Below are 12,149 nucleotides of genomic sequence, written 5' to 3' on the forward strand. Positions count from 1 at the left end.
GTACAATGTTTCATGTTAATGTAGTTCAGTATATTTATATTTGTTAAACGTTTCATGTAGATATTTTGTTGTAAAGCGATTGTAAAGGAAGAACAAAGAAAAAAAAGAAAGTATGCATTGATGATAATGCCCATGTGAGCGTGCACAATTCAGACCACTCTTAATGCCTGGCCCATAAGACCCTAATTAACCTGATGCAAATGCGAATGAAAATTGTTACTCGTAAAGCAAAGAAAGGGAGCAACAAATGAAAAAGAGGCTTGGAAAGAGTGGACAGTGGATGGGAGAGACGAGCCAGAAGACAAAAGGGGTAGAAAAGTTAACTCACCAGGTACTTGAGGGAGGGTAAGAGTTGAACATCTCTTCAAAAAATACTGTAAAAACTTTGATTTATGCAACTTTGATACCTTTCGATTAAATTATTATCAAGTTGTGACTTAATCAAAGTTTAAAGTAGTTGAAATGTTGTTCTGCATGGTTAACAACTAGGACATTACTTGACTTTATTACATGGAAATATAATATTAATGTGCTTGGAATCTGATTTCAGCCAAAAGTAATATAGAGAATATAGACTGATTTGCATATAGCTGGGTCCAAACTGAGGTGGCATGGTTTGCAGAATTACAATGGATTGGGATGCAGCTCATGTAATTACCAGTGGCTGAGATGAATTCAAGCATTACACCCATCACCTTTATGTATACTTTAATGCATAACTCCAATGAGGTCAGGTATGCCCATACATGGGTCCCATGCACAATGTCACTGGAACCACAGTATTCCTGGCTGATGAGCCCTAACTAGGGTGAAACCGGTCTTGGGCTGCTTGTGTTCCGGTTCAGGGAGGACCTGGCCTGGCCTGGCAGTTCAGGCTGGACGGTTTTCAATGCAGAAAGGTCAAGACTGATTTGCATGTGACTGGGCCCAAACTGAGGTGGCCTGGCATGCAAAACAGCAATGGACTGGGAGGTGGCCCGTGTAATTACCAGTGGCCGAGATTAAGGCAAGCATTCCATCCATCACTTTTTGTATACTTTAATGCTATTTTGCATTAAACACAAGTTTGACTTTGGTCTTCTTGATGAGTTGTGTTTTATTTTTAACAAGAGGAAATTCCTCAAAAAATTACATTCAAACAAATCAAGTGAGGATCAGGGGCTACAAGAAGAAGGAATGGTTTCTTACCTGTAACTCCAGTTCTCTCGTAGGGGTATTTCCATGATAGTCATAAGCACTGAATAGTTCCGCGCGCCTGCGGGGACCCCGGAGCACTGATGTGAAGTATATTCTTAAGTGCAAATACCAGCCCTTTGAAAAAAGGTCTGTCAAAAAACACTTAAGAATAACAATGTGCAGCCTATGTGAACAGCTACACAGGCCAAATTGTTAAAAAGAAAAACAGTTGTAGTGTAAATTCACATTTAAACATCTATTTATTCTAGAAATGTAATAACAAATACATTCTCATATTCAATTTACACCTCTCATGAGAATAAAACAATGCAGGGCAGTGTAGCCCATAGGCTGCCATTATACAGAATGTAAATAGAGCTGTGCCTTTAAGAAAGTAAAGTCTTCCTGTTTCCCATCATGCACAGCAAAAGGCAGTTGCCTCAGTTCTTTTTGAAGGCTTGTAACCTGACATGAAGGAACAAAACATTTGTTGCAGAACCAACATCGATAATATTTATGACAACCTGTTCTATGTCAACTCCACCGGGGAGGAGGGAGGGTTGCTTATGACTATCATGGAAATACCCCTACGAGAGAACTGGAGTTACAGGTAAGAAACCATTCCTTCTCTCGTAGGGGATTTCCATGTATAGTCATAAGCACTGAATAGAGTAGCAAGCCCATCCCCATAACCGCGGTGGAGTAGACAGAAGAATACTGACAAAAAACATGAGTCATGCAAATAAATTCTTAAGCAAGGCCTGTCCAACCTGCGCATCTGCCCTAGCGTCTGTATCAAGGCAGCAATGCTGAGTAAAGGTATGGACCGACTTCCAAGTGGCAGCCTTGCATATTTCTGCCAAAGGGACATTTCTCATCAAGGCTGCAGTAGCTGCCTTCCCTCTAGTAGAGTGGGCTTTTGGCCTACCACCAAGGGATTTGTTCGCTAACTGATAACATAACATTATACATTAAACAATCCACCTGGATAAAGATTGCTTAGACGTGCCCAACCCTGTTCTAACTGGGCCATAGTTAACAAAGAGCTGTTGTGATTTACGTAAGCATTTTGTCCTGTCCAAGTAAAATTTCAAAACCCTCTTTACATCCAGAGAGTGCAGAGTTCTGTCAGCAGGAGTAGTTGGATTTTGAAAGAAAGTTGGTAATGAAATGGTTTGGTTCACATGAAAGTCGGAGACGACTTTTGGTAAAAATTTTGGATGAGTCCTCATTACCACTTTCGCAGAATGAAAACCGTGTAGAGCTCTTGAGCGCAAAGGGCCTGGATTTCGGTAACCCTACGCACTGAAGTGATTGCCACCAGAAAAGCAGTTTTCCATGTGAGATGTTGAAGTGATGCCTTATGTATTGGCTCGAATGGAGGTAGCATCAGACGCAATAGGACAACATTCAGTTCCCATGGAGGAGATGGCTTTCTAATAGGAGGAAAGACCTTTTTTTAAACCTTCCAGGAAGTCCTTAATAATTGGAATCCGAAAAAAGGAAGTTTGTGAAGGGCTCTTTCTGTATGCCGTTACAGCCGCCAAGTGTACCTTTATTGATGACAGTTGTAAGCCCGATTTTGCCAAACTTAGCAAGTATGGCAGGATAGATTCCTCTCCACAGGATACCGGGTCAATGTTGTTGTCTAAACACCACACACAGAATCTCTTCCACTTGCTTGCATAAGCTGATCGTGTGGAAGGCCGCTTTGCTTCTTTCAGGATTTCCATACAGTCCTGAGGTAGGTTCAAGTGTCCATATTGCACTAGCTCAGGAGCCATGCTGCCAAACACAACGATGAGAGGTTGGGATGAGATATCTGCCCTCTGAACTTCGTGAGCAGGTCCGGACGATAAGGCAGCCTGATGTGTGGTTTGAGTGACCGGTGTAGAAGGTCTGGGAACCACCATTGGCGTGGCCATTCCGGAGCAATTAGGATCATTTTGGACTGAGCATTGGATAACTTCTGGAGGACCGCCGGAATCAGGGGAAGCGGTGGAAAGGCGTAAAGAAATGCTCCTGACCAGCTTATCCACGGGAATTCCCCAGTGTCCCTGGATGGTAATATCTGGAGGCGAAGTTTTGGCATTTTTTGTTTTCTGGGGTTGCAAATAGGTCTATAGAGGGGGTACCCCATAGTGCGAAAATGGAACGAACGACGTCGTCGTGTAGCACCCATTTGTGGTTCTCGTCCATTACGCGACTGAGGGCATCCGCTTGAACATTCTGGATGCCAGGCAGGTGAGTTGCCACTAGCGACAGGTTCCTGGCTAGAAGCCAATGCCAGATTGTCTGAGCCTCTCTGGATAAAATCCTGGACCTGGTGCCTCCTTGTTTGTTTACGTAGTACATAGTGGCCACGTTGTCCGTCTGGAGAAGGAGAGTTTCCGCTCTCAGAGAGGGAAGGAAGGCTTTGAGCGCAAGGTGGACTGCGCGAAGCTCCAGCAGGTTGATATGATTGAGACTCTCTCTCCGTGACCACTTGCCTTGGACTCGAAGATGTTCCATGTGCGCTCCCCATCCGAGCAGTGACGCATCTGTTACGATGGTTTGAGCTGGAGGCTGTTGTTGGAACGGAATCCCCACCAAGAGATTGTTGGGTAAACACCACCATTTGAGGGACTGTAGGGCGTGGGGAGAAAGGAGGACTTTGCTCTCCCAATCGTCCATCAGTTGACACCATTGATCCTCCAGGTTTTCCTGTAATGGTCTCATATGGAGGCGAGCATTGGGAACGAGATGGATACAAGACGCCATCGAGCCCAGTAGAGAAGCTATTACTCTTGCAGTGGTCTGTGGAGTTTCCTGTAGTTGTTTGCACTTTTGGAGAATCGATAATCGTCGTTCCTCCGAAGGAAACACCTTTCCTAGATTGGTATCTATAATGGCCCCTAAGTAATGCAACCTCTGAACAGGCGTTGCTGTGGACTTCAGGAGATTGACTTGAAGACCGAGATTCTGTAACAGCTGTAGAGCCCATTTGAAATGTTGTTGCGCCTCTAGATAACTGGAGGCCTTTATGAGCCAATCGTCTAGATAGGGGTAGACAAATATTCAATGTTTCCTCAAGTGGGCGGCTACCACCGCCATGCATTAGGAAAAAGTTCTCGGCGCTGATTTGAGGCCGAAGGGTAGAACTGCAAATTGGTAATGACGTTTTCCGACAGTGAACCTTAGGAATTTTCGATGTTTCTTGGTCACCGGAATATGAAAGTAAGCGTCGCAAAGGTCTATCGCACAGAGCCAGTCGCCCTGACGAAGATGTGGGTAAATTTGGTGCAAGGATAGCATCCTGAATTTCTCTTTGCGAATCCACTTGTTTGCTGTCCTTAGATCTAAAATGGGACGAAACTCTTGCTTGTCTTTTTTCGGCACAAGGAAATACCTCGAATAAATCCCTTTCCCTTGCTGGCTGATCGGGACGGGTTCTATGGCTCTTTTTTGTAATAGAATAGTGACTTCTAACTGAAGAGCTTCGAGGTGGTGGCTGGCTGGTTTGGGTGGAACAGATGGTGAGGGACTGGTGAATCTGCGAGCGTAACCATGTCTCACAATATTCAATACCCAGGCGTCTGATGTGATGTGTAGCCACTCGTCCAGATGATTTGAGATACTTCCCCCTACCGGAGTGGATAACGGAGGAGGGGGAAGCGAAGATTCAGGGCTTAGACGTGGGAGCCTGTCGAGTTGTCTGAGTTTGAGGTGTTGAACGACCCCTTGTCGACCTTCGTTGTGTGGAGAAGCCCCTTTGATGCTGCTGCTGCTGCTGGGGGCATGAAGACATCCAGTGTGGTGCCTGATACCTGTGGGTGAAAAGTCTTCGCTGATATGGACGGAATACCTTTCGTTGTTCTTTCGGGCGTTCCATGCCTACCGCTTTTAGGGTATCTAGCTCAGACTTCATCCTGGCCATCTCGTCATCGGCATGAGAGCCGAACAAAGTGGAGCCTGAGAAAGGTAAATTTTGTATTCTCTGCTGTGCTTCTGGTTTGAGAGATGTTAGTCGCAACCATGCATGTCTTCTTAGCGCTATTTCGTGAGCATAGTTATGTGCGGATAGTACCGAAGAATCAGCCGCAGCACTTATTACCTGTTTAGAAACCATGGCTCCCTCACCCACGACCTCCAGGAAATCTTCCCTTTTGTCCTTAGGAAGATGCTCCGCAAACTGCAGTATAGAGTCCCAGAGGGCCCGATCGTATCTCCCTAATAAAGCAGTGGCGCTGGCTGCTTTCATTGTGATGGCTGCAGTAGAGCATACTTTTCGGCCTGCAGCATCGATCTTTCTGCTCTCTTTATCCGGAGGTGAGGAGGAAGACGGTGATGTAGAGTGCAATTTCTTTGCCGCTACTATAACCACAGAGTCCGGTACTTGGTCCGACCTCAAGAATAGAGGATCTTGTTCTGGTGGACGATACTTCTTAATAAGTCTGGAAGGAGCAGACTTTGTTGCGGCCGGTGTAAGAAAAATATCCATTGCTGGTTCAATAAGACCCGGAACCAGTGGAAGCAAAGGTCTCGAAGATGTCCTCTGATGCAAGGTCTCGAAGATTACTGATGTCGATGGGGCAGGTACCGCCAACGGGATATTCAGTTTGGTCGCCCCTCGCACTAAGACCTCCTGGAATGTATTCACATCATCTATGGGGGACACTCTCGGGGACGGTGAGTCCGATAGGGTTGGAGAGTAGTCCCGTGTAGACGAAGAAGAATGTCTATGATGTGAATGCTGAGATCTCTGCCGTGACTCATGACGATGGTGCCGAGAGGAAGATGAACGTCTAGAGGAATGTCCAGAATAACTTACGGATCGCGTTGGAGTCCTCAGAACAGACTCTGAAGGAGGAGCCGGAAGAGGAGCCGTAGGTGTTACTGGTGTCTGCGGCAACGGCGACTGTTGAGGAGAGAGCTGTAGAGACGCTGGAAGCAGGATGAGTGAGGCCGAGGATTCTGACGTGGTATAAACCCTTCTAGGTCTCTTTGATTGTCGCCTCGACGTCGACACACTCCTCGACGTCACTGTGCGGTGACGGCGAGTGCCTCTTGACGTCGATTCCTCTCGCCGTTAAGAACCTCTCGACGACGACCCTCGACGTCGCTGTGGTGACGGCGAACGTCTCCGACGGCGAGCACTCTCCCTCGACGCCGATCGCCCTCGCCGTGTCGACGGCGAGCCGGACTCAGATCTCCTCGACGTGGAACGTCCTCGCCGTGTCGACGGCGACCCAGATCCTCTCGACGGCGAGCGTCCACGCCGTCTCGACGGCGAAATGGCTGTCGACGGCGAACTATGCTTCTTCCTCGCCGGTGAACCACCCCTCGACAGCGAGCATGTTGGCGCCGTTCCCTGTCTCGACGTCGGAGACCTGTGCCGTTTTTTAGCAGGTCTGGTAGGAGTTATAGAGGAAACAGGGTGAGCCGTGGTAGAAGACTGACCTTCTCCTCGCTCTGTGGTAGAATGACCACTTTTTCTCCTGTCCTCTCTCGCCTGAAGTCAGATTTTCTCCCTATCATGAAGAGTTCTTCTGGAGAAAGTTTTACAGATGTCACACGACTCCGGTGTGTGGCTGGATGGAAGGCAAATTATACAGACCCGATGTGGATCTGTTTTAGCCTTTTTTCTGCCACAAGAAGGGCATTTATCAAAAAGTGAAGGCATTTCTAAACTAGAAAAACCTCAAACTTCGGTCAGAATTTAACAGAAAAGAGTAGGAAATGATCACTCAATATTAAAAACGTCGAGTGAAATTGAAGTTCAAAAGATTTTGAATGAATTTGTGTCACAAAAAGGCTTTGTGAGGTAGAGCTCAATGCTTCAGGGTCCTGTCAGAAAGGAGCCGGAAAAAAGAACTGAGGCAACTGCCTTTTGCTGTGCATGATGGGAAACAGGAAGACTTTACTTTCTTAAAGGCACAGCTCTATTTACATTCTGTATAATGGCAGCCTATGGGCTACACTGCCCTGCATTGTTTTATTCTCATGAGAGGTGTAAATAGAATATGAGAATGTATTTGTTATTACATTTCTAGAATAAATAGATGTTTAAATGTGAATTTACACTACAACTGTTTTTCTTTTTAACAATTTGGCCTGTGTAGCTGTTCACATAGGCTGCACATTGTTATTCTTAAGTGTTTTTTGACAGACCTTTTTTCAAAGGGCTGGTATTTGCACTTAAGAATATACTTCACATCAGTGCTCCGGGGTCCCCGCAGGCGCGCGGAACTATTCAGTGCTTATGACTATACATGGAAATCCCCTACGAGAGAACTAGCGTTACAGTTCTTAATGTCACTATGAGCTAAGTTCTTCATGATGTGCAAAAATTTGTTTATTACATAATACCAACTTCAGAGTACAAATTGTGTAGATGCTATGATAAAACAAATAACTAAATCAAGTTGGGTCACAAGACAGGCTTTACACATTTGACAGGTCTCAATCTCTTGAAGGACGTACACTAGTTCAGCTAGAGTTAGAGCACCCTGAGAACCGAACAGAACATGTTAACATAAAGCATTAACAGACATTCAGATTGTGCATTTCAGGCCCAGACTATTTGGGCGTCAAAGTGTCTGTGTGTGTGCAAAGCAGAGTGCAGTCTTCCACTGTTAACGTACAGTTTAATTCCTGAAACTCTTGACACACGCTATATTTGAAAAGTAGTGCAAACAGGTTTAGCAAAAGAACCACAAAACTTACCATTTACTAACGCAATATTTATCCCTCGACCAACATTATTCTTGACTCCACTCATAAGCCTGCAAGAAAAAAACATAACATGAGAGCATAAAAAAACAAACTTTTAAAGACTACCATGATAGAATAAGGAGGAATTATTAGGGTTAAGTGGAAGACACAATGAAAATGTTTAGAGTTTTATTTCACCAGTTGGGTCCATGCTGGGTCAGTGCAGCCAAGGAGGAGGATGGGAAGGGGAGCAACAGTGAGACCACATACACTCACTGCCTCTTCCCAATACGTACACTTCATACATATTACCAAAAACACATAATGGTGGTTTGTATTCAGATCAACATACAGTAAACAACATAACGGTGAAAAAACCCACAATGACTGACTGCTGTTTATTTCACACATACCTAACCGTCAGATTACTACTTGCCTCTACAGCACATGGCTATGCACTGAATGCCTGACACTCATCGATCCATGCAATGCCTGGTTACCCAACATGTAAGTGGGCCAATTAATGACATGCATCAAAACATAAGATGAGATGCACATAACATCCCAATCCACTCTAGAGATGGAGCTTCTCAACGTGCATCAATAAACATTTCATCTGTGTAACGGACATATCCCATTTCTACCTGCCCGAATACGAAAATATGCTCTTATCATGAAGGTAGAACCAGGCTTATGGTTATTACCAGGACTACCACTATTTTTCAAATGCAGAGATATGTACACAATGCCTAATTAAATGTGTGATTTTCCTCACAAAATACGCATAACTGTAGGTGCTTTAAATTAAAAAGAATGGTGTTTAACGAAAAAGTATGCTATTCCGTGTGTGCTGTGCCTCACGGAATTGACAGAGTGTGGGCATCCACACTTCCAAATAATCATGGGATCCAGGTGGGGAGGATTTATTGTTAGGTTTCGCTTAGGCAGCGCATGCGCTGACTCTTCGAGACACGTTTTAGATCTGTGGGCACTTAACACACCCACTGCTTTTCATTTGTTCCTTCGTGCCTCTTTAGAAATCCCTTGCTTTTTAGTGGGGAATCGTTGCCATTTGTCCCTCCTTTTGGTGTGTTGCCCCTTATCATGGAGAAGGGCCCTGTTACATGTCGCCGTTATCTTCTGGCCATTTAAGTTACTTTTGTCGCACTACTTTTTTCGATTGCCTCAGCTCATGTTCAAGTAATGTGTTTGTTGGCTTTCTGAAACAAACGCACTCGTGTCTGTAAATCATTTCCTTATCTCATTTCATTTCCCATCCCACAATAACCCTCCTCCTGCTGTCGCTTGTTTATTTAGTTTCCGATCAGCTTTGTTCGTAAGGTATTAAATTCGTTTTTTCCTGCAGTGTGGCAGTACTTGTGCAGCCTCCTTCCGTTCCTCCCTATAGCTCTCTCACTCCCCTCAGAAGGACCTATTTACACTGTCCATCGCAGGTGCCTTTTTATCAGCAGCAGGAACTTGGTGCCTACTTACACAAGTTGTGCAGCTGTCGTTCAGCTTACCCCCTTCTGGGGCCGTGAACTGCCCTCTGCTTGTTTCAGTTTTTGAGCACTTCACTGCCACCTTTGTGACACATGCTTGTGGGATTGTGCAGTGTTTGGGTGGATCATACCCTTCCTGCAGCACAGTGAGGGGGCTTCCTGTTACCCTCTGTATCCCGGAGAGAGAGAGATAAGTGGATCATGAGCATCCTGCCACTGTAAAGGTAAACTGCACGACACAGGGAAAATGGGAACTTGCATGGTGATGACAAATCCAGCTCAGATTTACAGTATTTCATCGCAGAAGGCATTTTTAGTCTCATTGTCGTGAGTGTTAACTTTTTACTGGGATTTAGACTGCAGCATACACACTTCCAGGGAATCTTGAGTGTCATTTTTTACGGGCTGACTTTGGATGTTCTGAGACGTTTGACACTGCAGTGGTGTGTTTCCGCATGAGACATTTGTGGTGTAGTGTTCTGCAGCGGGTTGGTATTGTTTCAAGGTCTACGGGACAAAGCTTCCTTATTGTGCACATTTAACAGTGCTCTAAATTCGAGGACTTGCCTTGCTTTACGGTATGCCTGGAACATCCAATGTACTTCGGGATATTTCAGTCTTTGTTAGTCATGGAGAAGCCGCCAGGTCCCTGGCATTTAGGTGCAATAAAGCAGCCTATTTTCCATGCTGGACATTTCTACAAACGTGGTAGAAATCAAAGTGAGTTCTGGAAAATTCCACAAGTAACCACTGATGAATGTGTACTGGGAAGGGAGTGACGCATGGCAGGCTCCAGATAAGTACCAACACAAGGCCCTTGTGTTTACTTTTAGATATTCCCAGTCGAACCTCTGACAGTTTTGAAGTTAAAAATATGTGAGGCAATCCCTCTGGTGAGAGCATACCCCACGTAAAGAGCATCCTGTCCCCAGTACGTTTTGCAAATCTAATTATTTTTATTCAATAAGGTAGAGCCAGACAGTTTATATACAGACGTTCTTCAAACACTGGCAGACGTGGCACCCATCACACCTCAAGAATATAATGCACAGTGACAAGCCTGTCTCTCTGGCTACCTGGCCTGCATACTCACACAATAGCTGTTGCATTATCAGTTTCTCGCCCACTTTGTAAAGTTAAAGGGATGAGGGCACTTTGGGAAAAAAAAAAAACATATGCATATGGCACTGTCTGTAATTTAAAGATGAAATTATCTGTTCGCGTTCTTGCCTTTCTAATCAACAGCACTCTGCATGCTGGGACATGTAGGCCCTTACTTATGGAAAGTACTGAAAAATACAGGTGCTGCAATGAAAATACTTTACTAAAGAGGCTGGTCGAGCTGAAGGCGTAACAAATGTCCACGGTACTCCTGGCAGGGCGGTACATGGTTTCTGGTGGTTAGAACAGTTCTCAAACTTTATACTTTTTCTGAGCCTGTCAGAGATCCCAAACAGCACAGCAAAGTTAATTAAGGAAACTGACTGTGTGCATGTGTTCCACCCTTTGGAGCTCCCTTTAACTTGCACTTTTACAGTGTTATAAGATAGCATCCCAGCCGAGAGAGGGGATTTCAACCCCTTCATCCTGCCAAGTGTACTGAAAGGTTGTGTATTGTATACTGCTGGTAGACAGTTCTGTCTCCAACACAAAACAATAAACATCCAGTAATACAGTACCAATAACTTCCTGTTACAGTCGGCCTCTTCGCACAACCTTTTTAATATGTCTACCCCTAGCCTTCCCCCAGCATTTCTGTTAGCCAGCAACTCTGATTGTGCGGGTGGTGAAAGTGGTATTCTATTGGAATTGGCATGGCAGATTTAAATTAGGATGCTAAATGGAAATACTTTTATTTTTTGCTGCAGATAAAGGAAGAAGGTAAATGGAAGTGCTTTAGTTATATGCTGGGCCTCTGGAATTATGTTGCAGAGAGGACCAAATTGTGCAGCAGGGTTGGCCAATTTATGTGGCAAGAAAAGTCTAGTTATGCATTTACAACTCCAGTAGGTCTAACTAAAGCAAATCAGACTTATTGCAATACAGACAACTTGCTCCTAGGAGAAAGGCCTGGGCCAACTGACTTGACGAAATCTCAGTGTACATTCCCAATGCACGTTCCACAGAGATTCCAGCTCAGATACCACACACTGACCTCAGTTAACTGAAATTTGATGCATAATAAAGGAACAACACGCACACATTTACACTGACATAAGATTATAATGAGAACAAAAAGCTAATATGAATCACTGGTGATGAAGTACTGTCTGCTGAACCTTTGGATCACAAACATTGTGGTATCCTTACCGCCTTACTCATTCGCCAGACATTTCCACCTGATATTTCAACTACTGTAGGGGATGATAAGGCCTGTGGGGTGGTCGATGAGGATTGTAGAAATTATCCTCCCTTTACTCAATCACTGTGGGGATAAGTTAAATAACCTTATGAGGGCGTGTGATCTAGTACTGACAAGTGATATATCAATTAATTACACTACCCCTGAAATAACTTTTACTGGGAGAGGGTGGGCTTCAGTTACTGATTATATAATGTTGTCAAAGCCGTGGCTGAATATAATTGTCGCCTTTCAGGTAATTACTAGTGGTCTAAGCGACCATAACCGGCTAGTTCTTACAACTTTATTCTACCAATTCGATCTGATCGAATCAAACCAGTTTAATGGTTTGATAATTCATGTACACTTGCCTAGGCTAATCTTAAACGGGTCTTAAAGGCCACTCCAAGGAGTCAGGACGAAGTTATGAGGTGCAG

The 12,149-nt window shown here is 44.6% G+C and overlaps 1 protein-coding gene across 1 annotated transcript in view; it reads right to left on the minus strand.

The window, feature by feature from the left end:
* FAM3C (FAM3 metabolism regulating signaling molecule C) overlaps window positions 1-12,149 on the minus strand; it is a 251,437-nt gene that overhangs the window by 52,859 nt on the left and 186,429 nt on the right. The window contains exon 6 of the mRNA XM_069229911.1: window positions 7,882-7,940. Coding sequence (XP_069086012.1) covers window positions 7,882-7,940 — 59 coding nt within the window. The remainder of the gene's footprint in view (window positions 1-7,881; window positions 7,941-12,149) is intronic.

The sequence above is a fragment of the Pleurodeles waltl genome, chromosome 4_1 (genome assembly GCF_031143425.1).
Source record: "Pleurodeles waltl isolate 20211129_DDA chromosome 4_1, aPleWal1.hap1.20221129, whole genome shotgun sequence".
In the NCBI taxonomy this organism is placed as follows: domain Eukaryota; kingdom Metazoa; phylum Chordata; class Amphibia; order Caudata; family Salamandridae; genus Pleurodeles; species Pleurodeles waltl.